This window comes from Ctenopharyngodon idella, chromosome 4, assembly GCF_019924925.1.
Source record: "Ctenopharyngodon idella isolate HZGC_01 chromosome 4, HZGC01, whole genome shotgun sequence".
Taxonomy (NCBI): Eukaryota; Metazoa; Chordata; class Actinopteri; order Cypriniformes; family Xenocyprididae; genus Ctenopharyngodon; species Ctenopharyngodon idella.
The window spans coordinates 28759481-28780761 of record NC_067223.1 but is presented as its reverse complement, the minus strand read 5'-3'; the positions used below and the strand labels follow the sequence as shown (position 1 = coordinate 28780761).

General features: G+C 38.2%; 1 protein-coding gene across 2 annotated transcripts; it reads right to left on the bottom strand.

Moving 5' to 3' along the window:
• Positions 1-977: 977 nt before the first annotated feature.
• On the bottom strand, positions 978-7602 carry LOC127510884 (uncharacterized). Of its 2 annotated transcripts, XM_051891026.1 has the most exons (4): positions 7416-7602; positions 7158-7251; positions 4611-4686; positions 978-3999 (listed from the first exon to the last, which is right to left on the bottom strand). In XM_051891026.1, the coding sequence occupies exons 1-4, from the start codon at positions 7459-7461 to the stop codon at positions 2092-2094; spliced, it is 2124 nt and encodes a 707-aa protein (XP_051746986.1). In that variant the 5' UTR covers positions 7462-7602; the 3' UTR covers positions 978-2091. The 2 variants fall into 2 exon arrangements, with proteins under 2 accessions (XP_051746986.1, XP_051746987.1); XM_051891027.1 differs by lacking the exon at positions 7158-7251.
• Between the last annotated feature and the right edge of the window lie 13679 nt (positions 7603-21281).

Here is a 21281-nt window from a genome sequence, read left to right as displayed (position 1 = left end):
ACTTCCCCAAGTGTCTCCCAGATGTCACCTAAAGGGATAGTTCACCCAAAAATGAAAATTCTGTCATCATTTACTCACCCTTATGTTGTTTCAAACCTGTATGGGTTTCTTTCTTCTGTTGAACACAAAAGAAGATATTTTAAAGAATGTTGGTAATCGAACGGTTGATTATGGAAGTCAAAGGCTACCGTCAACTATCTGCTTACCAACATTTTTTTTTTCTGTGTTCAACAGAAGAATGAAACTCATACTGGTTTGGAGCAACATGAGGGTGAGTAAATGATGACAGAATTTTCATTATTGGGTGAACTATCCCTTTAAGACAAATATGGAATTGTAACTTAGCTCAACTAATATTAATTAACATCCTAACTCATTTAGTGTATTTTTAATGTAAAAAAAATAAAATAAAATCATATTAATGTATTATGCATACCAAAAACATAAAATATCTTAAAAAACTCTTCATTGCAGTTTCTTTGATTACCTGGTTCCATGATTCATGCTCTGTGTGATTCTCCTGCTACACACACAGCTTTCCAATTATCTAACTAACTTTGTATTAAAACATGTTTCCTTACAGGAAGAGCTTGATGAGACTGCCTTCACTTGAAACAACCACAGAATACGGCCAGGCCACAACTCGTGCTCACCACATGGCCAACCATCCATCATGTATGCACTGCAGTGTTTCATCTATATGGAGCCACAGACCACCTGCATCCAGTGTGTCTGGAGAAGGTTCAAGTCTGTTTAGAAGAGTGAGTTTTCAAAGACATTTTTAATGTATGTGTTGATCTTATGTCAGAACATGATTTGAACCTTATGAACAATGTGTTTGCAGTAGTGGACTTGTACATAACTCTTAGGGAGCTAATTAACAGTGAGTTGGAGCCTCATAACTAAAAAAAAAAAAAAATGTGTTGCTGCAAACTTAACATTTTGTATTGTAAGGGTCAGTAGTGAAGACAAACAGGTTATGTTTTAACCAGGGAATGATTTAATTGTCCCAAAATAACACATTCCAAAATTAAAAAACAAAAAAAGGCCCTTTCACACCAAAAGTGAAATGAATAAAACTCAGGCTGAAGGAAATGCATATTTACACCTGTACAGTAGAGGGCGCAGTTCAAACAAACCTTTCAGCTGTGCTGCCATTCTGGATTAAAGAAGAACATGATTAAGGAGAAGTTCAACACTCTTTTTTCTGAATCTAATATAAAGTAATTTTTGCTTATTAGTGTGGTTGAATTTGATAATTGAAGGTCAGCAGCAAAGACATTGGTTAATAAAGTGAGATTAAATACAAATTATATTTGTGTAAAATTCTGAGATTGCGTTTCACTGTTTTTATTCATTTTGAGGAATACTGAATGTTTTTGTGCAAGTGAGATGAGTAAAAACATGTTCACATTTAGTCTAGAACTACAATAACCATAATATTTACACAGCGCACACAACGTCCTGCACTTTATTTCTCTCAACATGAGTACAGGAGAGCTGTCAGTCAAATGTGGAAAAAGTAACTTTACTAGTTACTTGAAAAAGTAATCTGATTACATAACTCAAGTTACTTGTAATGACCTGACTTGAAATACTTGTAAATTGGCCCCAACATTGGTCACGACAGAACAGTGATGATGAGAATACTAGAAAAACAAACAAAAAATGTTGTATAATAAAGTGCATAAAAATAAAAAACTTTATCAACATACATGACACAAATTATTGTAGAAACTTGTTGTAAAGTTGTAACTGGCCCTTTCAAACCTTGTGCCTCAGAAGCCGAGCGGTACGGTTCAGTACAGTGCGTAATTTTTGCCATTTCCATTGTCAGAAGTTGTGAAATGTTTTTTTTACTTGCAGCATTCAGCCTTTGCTCAAAGCTGCTTTTTGTCCTCCATTGTTGTTTACCGCCACTTTCTTCTTCACGTGAGAATGATGTCGATCGCTACTTTCCGGCATACATCACACCTATCAAGTAAGGGTACTGTTGGCGATGGAAACGCAAGCCCGATCAGGGTTTACCGTCACAAATCCTACTGTACTGAACTGAATCGTACCGCTCGGTGGAAACGAGCCATAAGTGTACTAGACTATATCCATGACCCATATGTTGCTCTCCAACACTTTGTTCATTTCATGGCGAAACTCTGGGTAGTTATCATAATTCACAGGCAGCTCCAGGTAACAGCCACACGTGTGCGCAGTGGGTCGTCTCTGAAAGCCTTCCAACTGTGTGAAGCTAACAGTGATGTTCTTTCCCAGGAACAAATCTGACCCCGTGCAAAACCGAAGGAAGAGGGACAGGTGTTGTTCATCTGCTTCTCTGAGAAAAGTACTTAGATACCTGCCGGTATGTTTTTGTTGTACATTCATCATAGCAGGGTAGGCTATTGATTTCATGACCTTTCTTGATGTGGGTTGTAGTTCATCATAGGCAGCTGCGATGTCCTGGAGCTCAATCCGCATAGGTGCAAGCACATAATGCCACTGCTCTATCACAAACGCAGGTTCTTGAATCAGCTTCTGATGTGCCATCTCCTCCAAGAGCTGCTCGATATTATCTGCTGTTGGGACTCTTCGACAGTTATGATGATCCAGGACCTCAAACAGCTCTTCCTTGTCCACATTTTCAAAATCTGAACGGCATGATTCTAGGATCATTCTGTCAGATTCTGTAACATATCTGAGAAAGCAGTCCACAAGACTAGTTGTGAGACATCCATGGGCTGCCTGTTCCAGCATTACAGGTGCTATTTTTACAGGCAGGTACTTCTCTTTTTGCCAACCGAATGCAATGATTCGGCCAATGCTTTGCCACTGTTGGTGACCAAAGTCATGTCGTAGATAAGGGACCTTAAAGCTATTTCCCAAAGTGCATTGCTCAAAAAAATCATGCCAAAACTCTGAAAGCACATCCCTCAAAACTCCCCCTTCATCAACAGCATTTTCCAGCCGTCCATCGGGAAGAATGACTTTCATAGATATGCCATCCGTCAAGACACTTTCGTCACAAAAATGTGCAATAAGCTGTCGAAGTGCCTGACCGCGATGAACAACAAGAATTTTCTTCTCCTTTTCACTCTGAACAAAGGGCTCCAGTGAGTTATCAATTGGAGAAGGTAAAGAATACGGTTCCCCTAAAAGAGGTAAGGTGTCTTCCAGCCCAGAGATGAGTCCTGTGGAGATTGTTACAGTGCCATTATCCTCTAAATTGTCCACCTTTGGCTGATTGGCTGCTTCCATCTCAATCGCACTTGATGCGTCAGTCATGCTAGTTACGGAGTCTGACAATAAAACGTCACTGCCTGTTGCAATTAAACTGCGACTCCCTACATAATTTAGGTCTGGCTCTACTTTCTCAGTCAACAGAGGGGACTGGATGGTATGTGTGGAGGACCAGGAATCTTGCACGATTTCCCTTCCTTGCGTAATTGTTTCGCTCTTGAAGTTGAACTGTGTGTCACTAAGGATGACTTTCTCCTTGGTTGTCAAGTATAAACGCAACATTGTTAATTTGGTCAGCTCATAAAGTTCTCCAACTGTAATCTGGTCATCTATTGTTTGCCCTTGAAAGTCTGTTAAGTCGACCACAAAATCTCTGAAGAAGCATTTCACATCTGGAAAAAACAACTCAGCAGCCTTTTCAAGGAGATCTTTTTTCCTACATTCCTTTGATACGGTAACTTTCTTTGTACCCCCACCTTTTTTTGATCGGACCTGAGTAAACTTCCCTTCTCGAAAATGCATCCATCCGATCTCAATTTTTCGCATACTCTTTAGAGCATTTTTTGATCTTCTGTCACATACATTGGCAGTGTCACCTTTGCTTCTTGCTAGCCTGGTTCTTAGCCGTTCAAAAAATTTTGATTTTCGGCCACTGGGATCTTGTTCTTTTCGACTGCAGTATCCGCATATAGCCAGTCGGTCACCATAGGAAGGCAGGTACTCCTTCAACTGGTCATCTGTCATAAGTTGTATGACACTGCAATCAATCTGCAAAAAGAATATACTTTTAATATAAGTGTACCATTCTCTTATGACAGTGACCCTGTGAGGTATAATATTTTTTATTTATAAATTTGTCATCACTAGCCGCGCTTCCGTTAACAGATTTGTGCAAAACCTTTGCGATATTTTGTAAAATGACAGCGTTTCCATTAACCGATGGTATCTAACAAACTCTCGCGATAAGTCATTTTCTAAAAGATACTTCTTTCTGAGAGCTTTATTTGAAGCGTAATATTTGCCACGGCTTCTGGAAGCCCTTCTCCCTCATATATGCTTCCCTGTGTGCTTCTCAATACTCCAGTGGATGCTTCCTCATTTCTTCGCTCCTCCAGCCTGTGACCTATTTTAATTCTATAAATGCCATTTCAATTCTTTAAATACACTGCGAGGAGGTGAGGAACGAGGCGTAAGGAAGCTTCCTGAGGAGCTATGAGCGAGGATAATCCCTCTTAAGCTAATCCTAGACTCAAAAACATATCTAGAAAGAAACCAGACAGCACTTCTACTTGAGAAATTAACAATATATTGTTCCAAGTCTCTCCATTTGACATCAATTTTTTGTGTGTGTGATTCATATTTATCAGTTTCATAATTACCTTATCCTGTTGCATTTTCTGTATGATGTCATCATTGACGTTTCTTGACTTCAAAAAGTCATGAAGGTCATCCATCCTAGAAGAACAGACAGAATCATATATAAAAATACCTCAATGCTGCTGGTTACATCTATTAACAAACTCCGGCATTAGCTGCTATCAGATCGGTCCGTTCGTGTTGCCATCTAGTGGAGGGTACGACACGACTTTGAACGAACAATAGCAATCACAACGAGAAATCTTTCTTATAATTTGGTTCAATCCAAGTCTTTTTCAATACACAAAACTGAATTCACGATTGTATATCGTGAGGACAAATAAATAACAAATGGAATTATTAGTTCCTAAATATAGGCTATGTAGTTTCTGACTTTAAAAAAAAAAAAAAAAAAAAAAAAAACACAAGTCAGACTTTAGATCTGTATGCAAATCACAACACCCAAAGGATAACAGGCTACCCCATTAAACCCATAATAAACACATAAAACTACAATTTAATGACAGAAGCCATATGTTTATGCAGTAAAATTGACCCAAATAATAGGGCTCGGTATTGACACAATTTTCACGATTCGATTCAATTTCTATTCACATGCTTGTGATTCGATTCGATATTGATTATTTTGGATGTAGTATATCAGTTACAGTACATGGCAAATTTTCTAGAGGAAAAAAAATCTCTCAACCAATGCTGTAAACTACACATGGGAGTCAGTTGGTACTACTTTACTATAATATTGAAGGTTAAAATAACTTATTTATATACAAACACTTAAATTACACTCAATTATGTTTTTTTATATAATAAATAAAGTTTAGAATTACATAATCATATTTCTACTCCAATTCTTTCTTTTTTTTTTTTTTTATAAATATAAACATTTAAATCATGGCTGTCATAACCGATTTATTCAAACATGCATTAAATATTGAAGATTATAATGAATATGTAACGGTCCATAGCTATATTTATCAGAATGCTGCTTTCATTTTTCTAGCTGACTAATGAGTTTATGGTCACTGAATATGTTTTTCTGAGGTAAATGTGACGTTATGTGACATTGTTTACAAGCTGTTTTATTGACGTCTTTCCGAGGTTGAAACACTGATTGAGCTTTTAAACGAGACATGATACGGATTTCAGTAAGTTGTTCTGTATATTTTAACATACCTTCAGATGTTTAGTTGTGTTTATTTCGCGCTGTAACTGGTATTAAAGCGGAGGAGAGGATGTTCACATGTGCGCGCTGCCGCTTCTCTTTAACTGAGGTGCTAAAGCGATCTGTCACGCCACATTAAACAGCGCCAAAACGGTATTTATTTTTTGAATCTCATAATCAGATGGACGTCATTTGAAATCTGAGACTTTGCTTCATATCAAAAGTAACAAAGCACAAAGATTATTGCGATTTATTGGATGTTCATTCATCAACTGAAAACAGACTAGACTAATCGATTCTTGGGATTTAAGAATCGATATCGGTTCGTAAAAATGAGAATCGATTAAAATCGAGAAATCGATATTGTTTACCCAGCCCTACCAATTAAAATATATTTTTGTGGCATTATGGTACATAAGGAAAAATGTTATATTGGTTCCCACCATAAAATGTTATATTGCATGCCATCACTATTATTATACCTCTGAAATGTTAACATTTTCACAGGTGGGCTCTAATTTTCCCGTATATTCTTAAAGAGTGTTTTATGCACCCAAGGCATAAAATGTTAAATTCAAATATGACGTGGGATCATTCATATTCACATCTACATAGGCTATGTGAATTATAATCTTGGAAATTCTGATTTAAGACAGAATTGCGAGTTTATCATGCAATTTTGAGGGGAAAAAAAGTCAGAATTGTGATATATAGTCAGAACTGCGTGATTAAAAACTCACAATTGCAAGAAAACTTTTTGCAACTTTATATCTTGCAATTCTGACTTTATAATAGCAAATGCAAGTTAAAATCTCACAATTCTGAGAAATAAGGTCTAATTTGTGAAATGCAAACTCACAATTGCAAGAAAGAAAAAAAAAAGAATTGTGAGAAAAAGTTGCAGTTACCTTTTTTTAATTTAGTGTAGTAGTTAGTTAATTTAGTTGTAGGAGGTAGTTAGCAACAATTAATATTTTGTTAGTTTCATTTTCAAATAACCAGTGGTTAGGGAACAAAAGGAAGATATTTGGAAGAATGTCAGTAACCATGCAGATCTGACTACCATAGTATTTTCCCCCTACTCTTGCAGTAAATGGGGGGCGAGAGCTGCTTGGTTACAAACATTCTTCCAAATATCTTCCTGTGTGTGCAGCAGAACAAAATACAGGTTTGGAACAACTTGAGGGGGAGTAAATAACGACAGAATTTTAATTTTTGGGTGAACTGTGCCTTTAAGGAAGTACATTCGTTAAGTATTCACGTACAAATTTGAAGGACTGAGGGTTTTTTCTCACAGGACAGCAACACTATTGTTGTGGGCTTTGTATAGGGTGAGGGCTATTCTGCTACACAAGTGAGACTAGTGGAAAATAGGTCGTTGTCTTACCTCCAAGGCACACTGGCCGAGTATTTCACATCGGTAAATAAATGGTCATTTTCCGCCCTCATTTTAATAAATTGAGCTGTCTGCTCCTTGCTCCCTAAAACAAAACGAAATATTAGCACAAGTTTTGCCTCAGACCTAACAAATGAAGCCGCGCAGTGGTAACGAAGGAGTTAAGTTTGAGATTTTGAGAAAGAAAACCCCTTGGCTTTTAACACTTGTTTCGCTAGATATTTGAGTAAATTAAAACACAATACTTACATTTATGTGTGAATTCGTCGGCCGCCACAGAACTCTCACCCGCCATTTTCTTTGAATAAAAATCCTGTCGTCACCGGCGCGCAATGAATTGTGGGATAGAGCAGCCGCGGCTCGTCTGTATGGGCAAAAGAGCTTCCAAACATAAACCTCTGTATACACTGAATTAATAAAAAATTCCATAAATGTGTTCAGCATTCTGCAAACAATATTTTAACTATTTGAAGTCGTAAAGTGAGCAGGATATATTAAAATGCAGCGCATGGATTAAACAGGCATGTATTCATGATACTAAGTGGGGCAGCCCGTCAGGGTTCTCCCTAGCTCTACGGCGCCCCACAAATTTCCAATGTAAATCTGTGGTAAAAAAAAATGGAACAGCAGAAAAATGAGTCATAGAGAGTCATTGGGGCAGATTTCTGGTATGTGTCTGCCTCAGGTCCATTTAGTTGACATGTCTTTTCTTCCTATGTGGAGTAGCGTATCAAATTAATGAAAGTATAAAACCCTTTAATTTAAACATGCTCTTGTGAATAGCTTTTATATACAGTAGTTCTGTTGTGTTTGTTTTATGTTTGCATACATAACTTGCAGTTGGCCTAATCTAAAACAACATTCGGAAGCAATTAATTCTACATTAAGGCAATTCTAAGATGGCATTCTATGCATTTCTCGTGTGTAGCTACTAAAGTCTGGCTTTAAACTAGCGCTAAGACCCAAAAATCTGCCCTACCTAAATTTATGGCCAGGATCCGCTGGGATAGGGTAGGTCGCTTTCGAATTACGTCAGCCTTCGTCGCAGTGACACAGTCGGCCATTAAATGCGACCTTCAAAGGATGCAGCTATGAATTGGGACAGTCTTCATTGCACCGTTGTGATGCAATCAGCCTTCAAATGCAACCTCTGGAGGACGCAGTCCCTGAATTGGGGCACAGCTATGGTGTGGTTATAATTCAGGCTGCATCACAAGTCAGATTGTGGATTGATATCTTTCATCATAGAATATTTCATCCAGCTCCTTCTACTTGAAGAGTGGGGTACATCACGTCTGCATATGGTGGGGAGTCAAAGCTGGCCATAGGGTCTGTGCAGAAAATGGTATACCGGATTAAGTGATTTTTCAGGCATATAAATGACCAGGGTTGTCCAGTCCTGCTCCTGGAGGCCCACTGTCCTGCAAAATTTGGCTCCAACTCCAAATAAACACACCTGAACCAGCACACCTGAACACACCTGAACCAGCTAGTCAAGTTAGAAACTTCCAGGCAGGTGTGTTGAAGCAAGTTGGAGCTTAACTCTGCAGGACTATGACCAAGTTTAGACAACCCTGTCATAGACTCAACAATTGGCAAAATATTATCAAAAGGCTTTTGAGGGTTTTATTTGAGCCAGGTTGATGTTATGGTGACACAAGTTGCACTTGTGTGTTCAAAACCTCCAGACAAAAGACAACTGAATAAAACGAAACATGGGGTCTCTAAATAAGTTTTTTTTTCTAAGTTCTGTTTTATCTTGATGTGTTAACACTGCACTCATGCAAGACAACACTCAGTTACTCTCCTAGTCTGTCACTAACCTAAAGCAATGTCTTCTTAACCTAACTACATGTTGACCCCCAGATGCTTAACAGTAACCATTTTCGAAATGAAGTAGCTTTTCCAGAAACAACGAGCAGCAGTGCTTATAATTCAGTGAACTACTTTTTCAAAAGAGTCGGTTCATTGTAGTTGAACTACTTTATACAACTACTGTAAGAGTACTTTAATATGAAGGAGGCAGAACATTTTCTTCAGCTTCATTCCCTGGGATACGAACCATTGACCTTTCTACTGTCATGCTCCACTGTTTAACTGACAGGAACATTACAGTTCCCAAAAGTATTGAGTAAATGTAGTTGCTGAGTTGATTCTATGACCAGCAGATGTCCTCAGTGTGCAGTGTTTGAGTCAAATAGTGACTCATTCTGCAAATCAGTTGGCGATTTGAAGTGATTTAAAAGCTTAACTTCTCATATTATCCTATATGCTAAGCTAGCAGCAAAAGGAGGGGAGTGGTTGAATCTTCATTCATCTCAATGGCAGTTCAAACTCCAGCAGAACTCCTAAAACATTTGAAATCTACCATCTTTGCTCAAGGCCAGTCACTTGATAATAATAACGCTAAAGCCTCAGGAAAAGCTTTATGGAAAAACATGAGATTTTCATTTTTGGGTTAACTATCCCTGTAACAGTTCTTAGGGCCCAATTATTTAAATTAAAAAAACTCTTTGCACACACTGAAGTGACCTTTGGCCAAAGGAAGGTAAGCCTATGTGATGTTGATGTTGTTGTTGTTTGCTCTACTACACAATTATACTACACAACGTCACCATCATCAAAAAAGAAAAGGCCCATGTGGTGGAGGTACAACCTGATGATGACCCCCCTGAGACAATGCACTTCATTAAAGAATCATTATTCATTATTGTTTCAAAGTTAATTGCAGAAAGGAAGAATAGTTGGGGCAGGATCTATACACAGCAGTCACTTATTCAAAACAAAGGCGTAGCTTGTTGACGCCTTGATTTCGCGGAATCATGGGAGGTGTTGTCTTCACGTATACAGCTGGTGGAGAAGAATTGGGACGAGACTCGGGCAGAAATCATGTTCATGGATGAGATTATTAACATTACTGTAGTGTGAAGCAGAGCAGGGCTGAATGCTGCGCAAGCAGAAACAAGGTTGCTGGAGTGATTGCTGATGAGAGACGAGCGGGGCACGTCTCGAGAGCAGCGGGACTTTTATTATGCCACAGTCGAGTGCTTCTGTTTCTTTTGGTCAAGCGTATTTTGGGTAAAGCAGCACTGTTTTATCATATTAGATACATTTGAGTGTTGAAAGTTGTTATAGCAGCTCGGCGACTACTATAAGACACTTGTTGCACACTGCAATAAGCTAGAAAGATATTAGTCATGGTAAAACAAGGTACTCACTGTAAATCAAGAAAAGAAGATTTAAACAATAAGACTTACTGTGTTGAGCTATATAACGGGATTAGTTTTCTATAGATCTATCCAAACAGTTGCCCACCTGTCTAATAAAACACATAATAAAGCATCTTTGGTGTTTCCATGGTTTCTACAAAATAAAACCTGGAAACTGAGGGTAACGCGGGTATGATGTCATTGATAGGCGACGCACGGACACAGCACGTGTCCTGGTTAAAACTGCTTATTTCTCTGGATTTAAACATTCTTGGAATAATGTAAGTACACAAGTCAACAAAATATATAACATTGTTCTAGTGGTTTTTGGATATTTTAATCCAAAAATCTTACATATTGTGTCTTTAAACAATAAACAAAAACAAAGAGGAGTACAGGAGAAAGCAGGAGAAATAACAACCAACTAAAATTAAACATAAACTAAGATGAGAACAGACCCAAAACAACTCAACTGACGGGTATATATGCACAGTAACAAAAGGCTAAACAATGAACAGGTGTAACAAATCAATCAATAAGTTGCTATGGCAACAAATGAGAACATTCTAGAAACACAGAAAACAAAGAAATACTAAGGCTATGTTCAGACCAGTGCTGCCAATTTAGCGATTTTGTCGCTAGATTTAGCGACTTCCCCGCCCCTTTTGAGACTTTTTTCAAAAGCCTAGCAACAAATCTAGCAACTTCTTGGACAAACCTTATCTAGATTTCGTGACTCACCAGTATGATGTCATCTAGCGACATATAGCGACCGATTTTAGTTACTTTCAACTGAAAGCAATTGGCAACACTGGTTCAGACTGCAGGTGATCAAATAAGTTTTGTGTGTCCAGACATGGGCCTAACCAATCTATCTGCATGGGTTGCTTTAATAACAACGTAGGCTTTTAAAACAGATGCAGGAAAAATGGAGGTGCATCATCTCACTCTCCAAATAAGCGAGTTGCGGTGCAGAACTCCTCCTTGCAGACTTGTATATATGTATGAAAGTATGAATACTTCCTGCATTTCCGTCACCAGTTTTGATGTTATCGTTGTGTGTCGTGTTAAGAGTGACAAAAAAAAGACAATTTGAAATCCGATTTGAGTAGCCAGAGTGTCCAGACTGACATGCATCTATAAAAATATGATTGAATCGCATTTCAATCGCCTCCATTTGTGGCTTGAATCAGATTTGAAAAAAATCTGATTTCATGTGGGCTTTTTTTTTTTGCTGTCTAGACAAAAACCCATCTATGATAAATCTTGATATGCAAAAAATCTGATTTTTGCTGGCAGTCTGAACAGAATCATGCTTGGAAGGTAAAGCTTTTCCCAGCAAACCCTTACATTTTTTCCTCTATTTGTTTATGATGTCACAATCTTAATTATGTTGCCAGATCATTATTTTGAAAGGAGGAATTTTACAGCATAACAGGGTTGAAAAGAAGTACAGAGACTGTGAAATCATAGTATTTTACATTTAATAACAGCCAAATTTAGACAAAATTCTTTTTAAAAAAAATTTTATTCTATAGTAGCTTTTATTAGTTCTGTATTCTTTAAATGTATAAGTACAATTTCAATGTCATCATGTACACAATAAGTAAATTCTATCAATTTTTTATTTACCTACATTGGACACCTGATAATTTATAAAGTTGGTCTGTTTTGTATTGACATTTAAAGCAAGTATGAGGAGTAATACTTTATAATAATACAGTATACTTTGAAATAACTCAGCTTGGGTTTTCTGCAACTAAAGTAAACATTTAACTTGTAAATGAACAGCAGTTTCAACTGCAATGTTTCATTTCTTTATAAATGTGTCAGTTTTTTGTCTACACCCTTGGTATTACATCTGAAATATTATTGGTTTATTTTCTAATAGTTGAGTGAACACGCCTGTTATTATATCAGTCCAGGTTCAGTCACATTCCCTAACATGTTGGAACAGGAATGCAAAATGATGCATTCGCTCACTCTCACAAGGCTTCATTTTTCTCCGTTTCTCATTTTCTCTCTCTCGTTTATTCATTTTGTGTTTATATCTTGATGGTGTTTATACACATGGCATGTGACGACTCTTACACCGTCCTCATCATCCCTCTCCAGAACAGCCTCTATAGCCCTGATGCTCAGCACTGCTTCCACTGGGTAAGAGACTGGGGGGGGAAATGGTCCCTAGATGGGATGGGAGAGTTCATAAGAGGGAGCAAATCATACGAAAGTTATAATGTTTGCTGAACTAAATATTTGTTTTACTTAATTTGTACTTGCATATTTTCTGTTTTCATATTTTCTTGCATATTTTCTATCGACCAAAGCCAGTAATCTCAAAATGGCCAAATATCAACTGATTAATCAGCTTATCAATATCACAAACAATATATATTCCAATATATCCTCTAGTCTTGAGGCTTGATTCTGTTTTTTAATGTGCCACCACACTTACAGTTGATATTAATGTTAACTAATGATAACTAAATGAATGTATTTCTTTCAGCTGAAGAGACGTAGAGATCTGGAAAGACAAAAGGACGTCCTGTGGGCTGGACTGCAGGTTGTGGAACAAACACAGCTGTGGTACCAGAATCGCCTGCAGCTGAATTTACAAAGGCACGTTAGCTTTGGCACGGGAGACTTGGATGGGGAGGTATGTACCATCACAAAACACACCTGAGTAAATCTGTCACATAAAAACAGAAGTATACACCTAGAGGCCTGTTCCTGCAGACTTTAATTCAAACCCTGCACATTTTTAAATCTCAACAGTCTCTCTGGCTTTTTTTTTAACTCTTTTCCCGCCAAAAAAAGTAAAAAAGAAAAAGAAAAAAAGTTGCCAGCCACTGCCAGCGTTTTTGGGAGTGACTGTATTGCGTCAGACAGGTGTCACTTTGCTCACAGCTGATTGGTCCAGTTTTGGTTTGAGATATTTTACCCAGAAAATAACCTGCCCTGGAGCAGGGAAGCTGGTTTAGCTGGATAGCCAGGTATGTTTCAGTTTATTTTGTGCCAACCTTAGTTTTTAGGCATCACTATGGCAATGAACACTGCTAAAAGTGGAGCCACTTTCATGGTGCCCAAACTAAACAGAAACGTATTTGAAACATAACTGGCTATCCACCAGCTTCAAGGTATATGCCCAAGGTCTACATTGTAAAAAACCAAGGGTTGAGAAAACTTAAAGTTTAAGGCAACAAACTTCAGCAGATTGAGTTTTCTCAACTTGTTGTATTCAGTTTATACAACAAAAAGTTGAGAAAACTCAAAAATCTACCACAAAAACAAGTTGACAAATCTGCTGAAGTTTGTTGCCTTAAAGTTTTAAGTTTTCTCAGCTTTAGATTTTTTACAGTGTACTGTACATCCTTTCAAAGTGAGGATATGAGGAATGGAGCTGCAGTTTGTTCACTATGTTACAATACTGTTGTTTACATGCATCTCAATGGTTCGGCCGACAAAACATTGGCTTTTTTTATTTGATTTTCATTTTTGATATTTCTCTGTGTTGTGAAAGGTGTAAATGATGAACCTGTACCTTATAGGGAAGGTGGTCCTGCGCTCTGCGGTCTTGTATGCAGCGTGTTAATGGGAGCCTGGGTAGTTTGATGAGCGACTCCTGTATGTGGAACAATCTGGCCCTAGAAGAGAGCGGAGGTTCCGATTGGGACCTCCGGTGGAGCAATGCCACACTGGTCAAGGTGATGATGAGTAATAATAATAGTGGTATTTTTCTGTTTTTGTTTCTGTTGCGCAGCATAACACGCACTGTGTGGATTTTATATACAGGAAGTTAATCGACGGAATCAACAGATTTCCAAGTTGGAGCTTGAGAAGGCACAACTTCTTCAGCAGCTGGTGTCTTACAGCACATCTGATCCGCACAAACATCCGCATATTTACAACAAAAGTGTTTCAATCAAATCGAACAGTGAATTGTAAATCGTTAAAATAGCTTTGAAAAGACTGAATGTAAAAACAATTATTTAAGCTCTTGCAACCTGTCTTCCATTATTTAGCAGAAAGAGACCTATAAAAGAGAAAGAGACCCATATACTTTTAAGTTGTTTTTTTCTCCAAAATATTTGTTGATACACATCCAATGTGATTTACATGAGAATTATACATGTTTTCTCTGTTAATGTAGACAAAATGTGTGATGAATGTAATTATGCTGCTGTCTTTGTTAATATGTTTTGTTCTGAGCTGAGTGACTACTGGTTATCTATATATAAAACCTTAAAAGAAATTTTTGATTTAGATGTAAGTGTGACTTTGTGATTTGAAGTTATATCTGAAATGAAAGAAAATTAAGTATCTCGTGAGAGGATCAACCAAAACCTTCTACAAGATTTGAAAATCCGTGACCACATAATTTGAAAGAATAAAAACTCTCCCAATCCCAATTCTCCCATTTATCCTAGAGGATACAAGATCTTCACCAAAAATTGATGCACCTTTAATGGAAAAACATCACAACATTTATTTCCATCGAAAGGTGCATCATTTTTTGATCAAGATCTTGTATTGACAATGCAAGAGGTGAGCACTCTTTAAAGTCTGTTCCAGCACATCCCAAAGACTCAATGAAATTAAGGTCTGGACTCAGAGGTGCCAATTCATGTCTGAAAATGATTTTTCATGCTCCCTCCCAACAATTCTTTCACAATTTGAGCCTGATGAATCTTGTCATCCTGGAATATGGCCATGATACATCTTAATACATAATTGTTTAAGAAATGAAAAGCTACACACTCTTAACCATCTTTTAGGGTTAAAAGAACCATTGCCAAACATATAACATGCTAGAAAAATAATAATCAATGTAATAATGATCCATCCATAGACTCCTAAGTATTTGCCTATTAAAATCCAAACAGCCACTTTTTTTTTTTTTTTGGCCGGGCAGTGTATATATCAGATGTCAGAGACAATGCATGTTAATATGAAATAGGCCTATATGAAACTCTAAACCAATGAAAACTCTTCTCACAGTTTTTACCAACTGTTCATACTAACATAATTAAACACCGTCAGCAACATAATCTGTTAAATTAAACAGATGTATAAATCAGCAATTTTCTATGTATTAGAACATTTATGTACAATTGAAATTATTATTAAATACTTTAAAGAAACAAGAACTTTATTGTTATTGTTTTTATTATTATTAAAGAATCAACCAGCTTTTTTATTCAGCTCAATTCAAGTAAATGCAAAACCAAAACCGAATTGTGAGCACCGACAGTCCAGCAGGGAGCTCCAGAATCTCATATAAACAATGAACACTGCATGTTTTCAGAGATCCTGTCCAGGTCTTCGGCAGGTTAAAGGGTTAGTTCACCCAAAAATGAAAATTCTGTCATTAATTACTCACCCTCGTGCCGTTTTACACCCGTAAGACCTTCGTTGATCTTCGGAACACAAATTAAGATATTTTTGTTTAAATCCGATGGCTCCGTGAGGCCTACATAGGGAGCAATGACATTTCCTCTCTCAAGATCCATAAAGGTACTAAAAACATATTTAAATCAGTTCATGTGAGTACAGTGGTTCAATATTAATATTATAAAGAGACGAGAATATTTTTAGTGCGCCAAAAAAAAACAAAATAACGACTTATTTAATGATGGCCGATTTCAAAACACTGCTACAGGAAGATTCGGAGCATTATGAATCAGCGTGTCGAATCATGATTCGGATCGCGTGTCAAACCGCCAAACTGCTGAAATCACGTGACTTTGGCGCTCCCAACTGCGGATTCGACACGCTGATTCATGATGCTCCGAAGCTTCCTGTAGCAGTGTTTTGAAATCGGCCACGTGAGATAAATCTTTATACTGTAACAAGAATTCATTATATTTATCAGATTTGGACATGGCAAACCAGTCCTATAGAAGCTATATATAGACTAGGATCATGGCATTATATTAACATGCGCCAAATGTAAGTGGATTTTTAGCATTTTTTAAAAGTTGAAGTTAAAGACGTCCGTCTAGCACTTGTTTACATTGAAAAATAATGGAAAAGGAGCGCCGTGGAATTGAAAAATGCATTCTGTGTGAACGGCCTTGTTATATCCACCAGCTGGAGTGCCCATGATCTCCACCAGAGGGCACTCCTCCAGTCTCATTTGCTTTCCCATCATGAACTACACTTCCCATAACCTTTTGGGGGTGGGCCCCCACCATGGTTGCCAGTACATCCAGGTCTGATGGTCGCTAGTCCAGGGCTCTCAGCGCTTTCCAGTCTGGTGGTCCCAAAACCAGAGCCTCTTCATGTCATGGCCGCCACGCCAGAGTCTCCAGCCATCATAGAAGCTGCACCTGAAGCTATTAAAGCAGTCCCTAGGCATTTGAGACTGGCTTCCAGTTTGGTGGACCCACCGTTGATGTCTATGCAAGCAGCTGGCATCTCAGTGGTCCTGACATCGTCTTTGAGTCCCGTGTGAATCTGGTGGTATTGAGTCTGGGGGTTTCAGAGGTTCTTCCACCATCGATTGCACTCCCTGTTACGACAATGGCCATTCTGTGTGTCTGGACCGCGTATGCTTCTTCAGTTTCTCTCGAGGCGGCGGCACCTGATCTAGTTTTTACAACAGAGGTCATCAATTAAATCTCTGCCTGTTCTGTGTTGGCCAAGGAGGCCTTCTCTGAACCCTGTGTTTTCCTTGTGATGGCCAAAGAGTCTGTTTCTGTTACCTCTCTGTTACCACGGTGCTCAGCTCCACCGTGGTGGTTTCTAGCCCCATCTGAACCGCCATGGAGGTCTTCGGTTCCGCCTGATCTGTCCTGGTGGTCTTCTGCTCCGCCGTGGTAGTCACCATCTCTGCCTGCTCCGCTGTGGTGGTCATGACCTCCGACTGTGGTGGTCTTCTGCTTCTGTGCCATGGGGATCTTTAGTCCCGTCTACTCTGTTGTGTTGGTCATCAGTGCTGCTTAGATGGTCTACAGTCCCACAAGCTCTACCCTGGACACCTTTCCTGCCAACTCCATTCTGGCCACCTGCTCAGTTTTCTCTGCCCTGGCTCCCCAATCTGCCTTAATCTCCAGTCCTGCTTCCACTCCACGGACCTCACCCTCTGTCCCAGCCCCCGGGTCCGCCTCCACTCCAACTCTCTCCTGGTTTTCTGTAACTGTTTGTGGAGCATTACATCCGCCAGCTGGAGTGCCCATGATCTCCACTAGAGGGCACTCCTTCCATATCCTTTGCTTTTCCCATCATGCCATACACACTTCCCATAACCCTTTGACTCATTATGCTTCATTACTTTCAGCTGTGTCTCAGAATCATTTAAGAAGCTATAATGCTATATCATCAGTTAGTTGACTAATTATTATTTTAGTGTTGCCAATTGTTATATCCTTTAAATGACTACTATTGATATGTGAGGTAAGGAACTGTGTTGCAATTAAGAATAGATGAGAAGAAATTGGACATCCTTGTCTAACTCCTCAATTTAAAATGAATCTAGGTGAAGTACCATTACTTAGTTTGACTGAGCTATTTCCATTTATGTATAGTATTTTAACCATCCTGCAGAAGTTGCCAAAGCCAATGTTTTGAAAAAGTGTTGATCTAAATCACTCAACTGATTTCTTTTAGGTGAAGATTCAAAGAAATTTGATTCATGTGTTGTTAGGATTATTTAGAATTATACAAATCACTATAAAATTTGGCACAGAACTTTGCAATGTTTTTGGGGTCATGACTAATATTACCATTAATCATGAGTTTTTGAAATTGGTTGTTTTTTGTTTTCTCTTTCCAATCTGAAAAAAAAAAAACGGCAGACAACCTCATTCCATTTTCTGCGTGATCTAATAAATGGCCCTTCATCTTTGTTTATATATGTTGTATAACTTCTGCTTTTTCACAATCAAGTAAATCTACATTTTTAGATAAAAGATTAGTGATTTTGCATATAATGGTATTTTCATCAGTTTTTTTTTTTTTTTTTGCCAAATCACTACTACATTTTGCAAGATATTTGCCAATTTCATATTTAGTAAATTCCAATTTGTTGCTATAACTGTTCTCCTAACTGTTCTCTCTTGCTTTATTTCCATTTTTGTTTGTGAATTATCTTATTGATTTCATCTTTTACTTCACTATAAGAGAGAAAATTGAGTTGTTAGGTTTCCAGTTAGAGGAGAATCCATGCACATTATCAGAAGCTAGAAGATGGGTGCGAATAAAGATGCTCTCATGGTCAGAAAATGGTGATGGCAAAATGTCAGTATAATTCTTTAGAAATAAGCCACAGGTCAATTGACCCTTCGCCGGGTGTTTGATTGACAAGCGATCTAACCAATCATAACGCCGAATCCGCCATTTTGTCCGACAAAGCAGTCAGGAGATAGAAGATTAACCTTGGTGGACATGAACTTGAAAAATGGTGTGTACTGACATCTTTCCGCGTTTGAAACAACATTCCTTCTTATGTTCATTCATGTTTATTTGATGCTAAAAAATTAACTAGTAGGAAGAGATGATCGGTTCATGAACCGCTTGAGCTGAGGCGCTACAGCGATCTGTCACGACACATTAAAGAGCCACAAAACAGTTTTTATTGTTCGAATTTCTTAAAAAATTACACAATTTGAAAGCTGGGACTTTGTTTAATATCATAAGTAACCTGCTCTGTCTTGTCTGTTGACGTGTTGTCAGTGTCCTCTTTGCTCCACAATGTATTTTTCACTCTGTGTGGCAAGACAGCGCCATGGCTTGTCGGTCAAAGCAACAGTAACTAAGGGGGTCGGGTCTTTGTGAAGGGTCAATTCGGGACTGGGAGGAGAGAGAGTTATTGCTCCATGTGAACATCTTTTGAAAGGGATGCAAATCCCTCCAATTATCAGGAGAATATTAAGGAGAATCTTTGCATAAACGTTTTCAAGTATAGACTAGTATTTTCAGGGAATTTTGGAGGCCATCTGTCTATGCTATCTAAAGCCACATTAAAATCTCCACAAATATAGCCTATTATTAGCCTTATTTTCTGGTCAGTTAGAAGAGCTACATGTGCAGATATTGTATGTACATTTATACAAAAAAACAAAACAAAAAAACAACATGTAACTATAAAATACTTGAATAACCACTACACTGAACTAGTGTGATGGTACCAGCACATGTTCAGAGATCTTCCTGTGCCCTTGTTTCTGCTGGCTGTGTTTATAAAGCCCTTGTCACAACACGTTACTGTTCATACCCTGGTGGTCTCGCAATGAATTTCCAGCAGCTGATAAGAGCTATCTCCATATCACATAATACATTTACACCAAAACACACACAAAGCCATTTTTGCTTATCTATAAGACTAAATATGACTCCTTGCCTTTCCACAATTACGTGTGGCTACCTGCTGTAGTGTTGAATCAAACAGCTCACGGTCTAGACTGGCCTCAGAAAGTTTTTGAACATACAAATCAAACAAAGCGGTAGCTGCAAACAGATTAAATAATTCTTAGAACTAACCTCTCTTCTAGGAGCCATTTTTTATGACAAGGCAATGACTTAAGGAAGCAACTGGTTTCAAGGTGATTCTTCTTTTTTTAAATTTTAAACAATAGCCTATATCTATTGTTGTGTTATTTCAAAGCTAAAACAAATTAGTACCTATTTTTTTTGCAAATTATTTTGTTTAAAACTGCGACATTTTGTAATGCATTGTCTTTTAGTTTGTATTTTGCTTTGTTCAAGCCTGTTTCCTTATTGTTCTTTACAGCTTCATTGTCTGGTTTTGTTTTTGATTTTGTGTAACATTTCCTTAAAATAATCTTTAAAACAATTTTTAAAATTACTTTCACCTGCTCAATATTTTGTTTGTAATAAGTAACTGTTTATGTGACAAGTCTCATAAAATAAAATGATGACCACCTAACACCCCAGATTTCTTTATAGGACCTTGTTCAATGTTCATGTTATCAGTCCTGACTTGAGCTACCAATGTTTTATGTTCTGTACTTACACTCACCGGCCACTCTATTAGACACACCTGTTCAACTGCTCGATAACCCAAATATCTAATCAGCCAATCAAATGGCAGCAACTCAATGAATTTAGGCATGTAGACATGGTCAAGGCGATCTGCTGAAGTTCAAACGGAGAATCAATCATCAAAGTTCAAACCCGGAGCGGTGATTTAAGTGACTTTGAACGTGGAATAGTTGTTGCCAGACAGGCTGGTCTGAGTATTTCAGAAACTAGAAAAGAGAAAATATCCAGTGAGCGGCAGTTCTGCAGGCGTAATTCAAATAAGCACTGGTTACAACCGAGGTCTGCAGAAGAGCATCTCTGAATGCACAACAGCAGCAGAAGACCACACCAATGCCACTCCTGTCAGATAAGAACAGGAAACTGAGGCTAAAATTCACAAGCTCACCAAAATTGGACAATTGGGGATTGGAAAAATGTTGCCTGGTCTGATGACTCTTGATTTCTGCTGTGGCATTCAAAGAATTTGGCGTAAACAACATGAAAGCATGGATCCATCCTGTCTTGTATCGGAGGTTCAGGCTGCTGGTGGTGCAATTTTCTTGGCACACTTTGGGCCCCTTTAGTACCATTTAAATGCCACAGCCTATCTGAGTATTTTTGCTGACCATCTCCAACCCTTTATTACCACAGTGTACCCATCTTCTGATGGCTACTTCCAGCAGGATAACATGCCAAGTCACAAAGCTCAAATCATCTCAAACTGGTTTCTTGAACCAGTGAGTTCACTAAACTCAAATAACCTCTACAGTCAGCAGATCACAATCCAGTAGAGCACCTTTTAGGATGTGGTGGAACGGGAGATTCATGGATCTGTAGCCGACAAATCTTCACCAACTGCGTGATGCTATCATGTCAGTATATGGACCAAAATCTCTGAGGAATGTTTCCTGCACCTTGTTGAATC

Bases quoted from the DNA above. Each gene is read 5' to 3' on its own strand.
- LOC127510884 (XM_051891026.1), bottom strand. From the start codon at position 7,461: ATGGCGGGTGAGAGTTCTGTGGCGGCCGACGAATTCACACATAAAT. The intron at 7,252-7,415 runs GTAAGTATTGTG...GTTTTGTTTTAG, and splicing joins CGACGAATTCACACATAAAT to GGAGCAAGGAGCAGACAGCT. The intron at 4,000-4,610 runs GTAATTATGAAA...TTCTTTTTGCAG, and splicing joins AGAAAATGCAACAGGATAAG to ATTGATTGCAGTGTCATACA.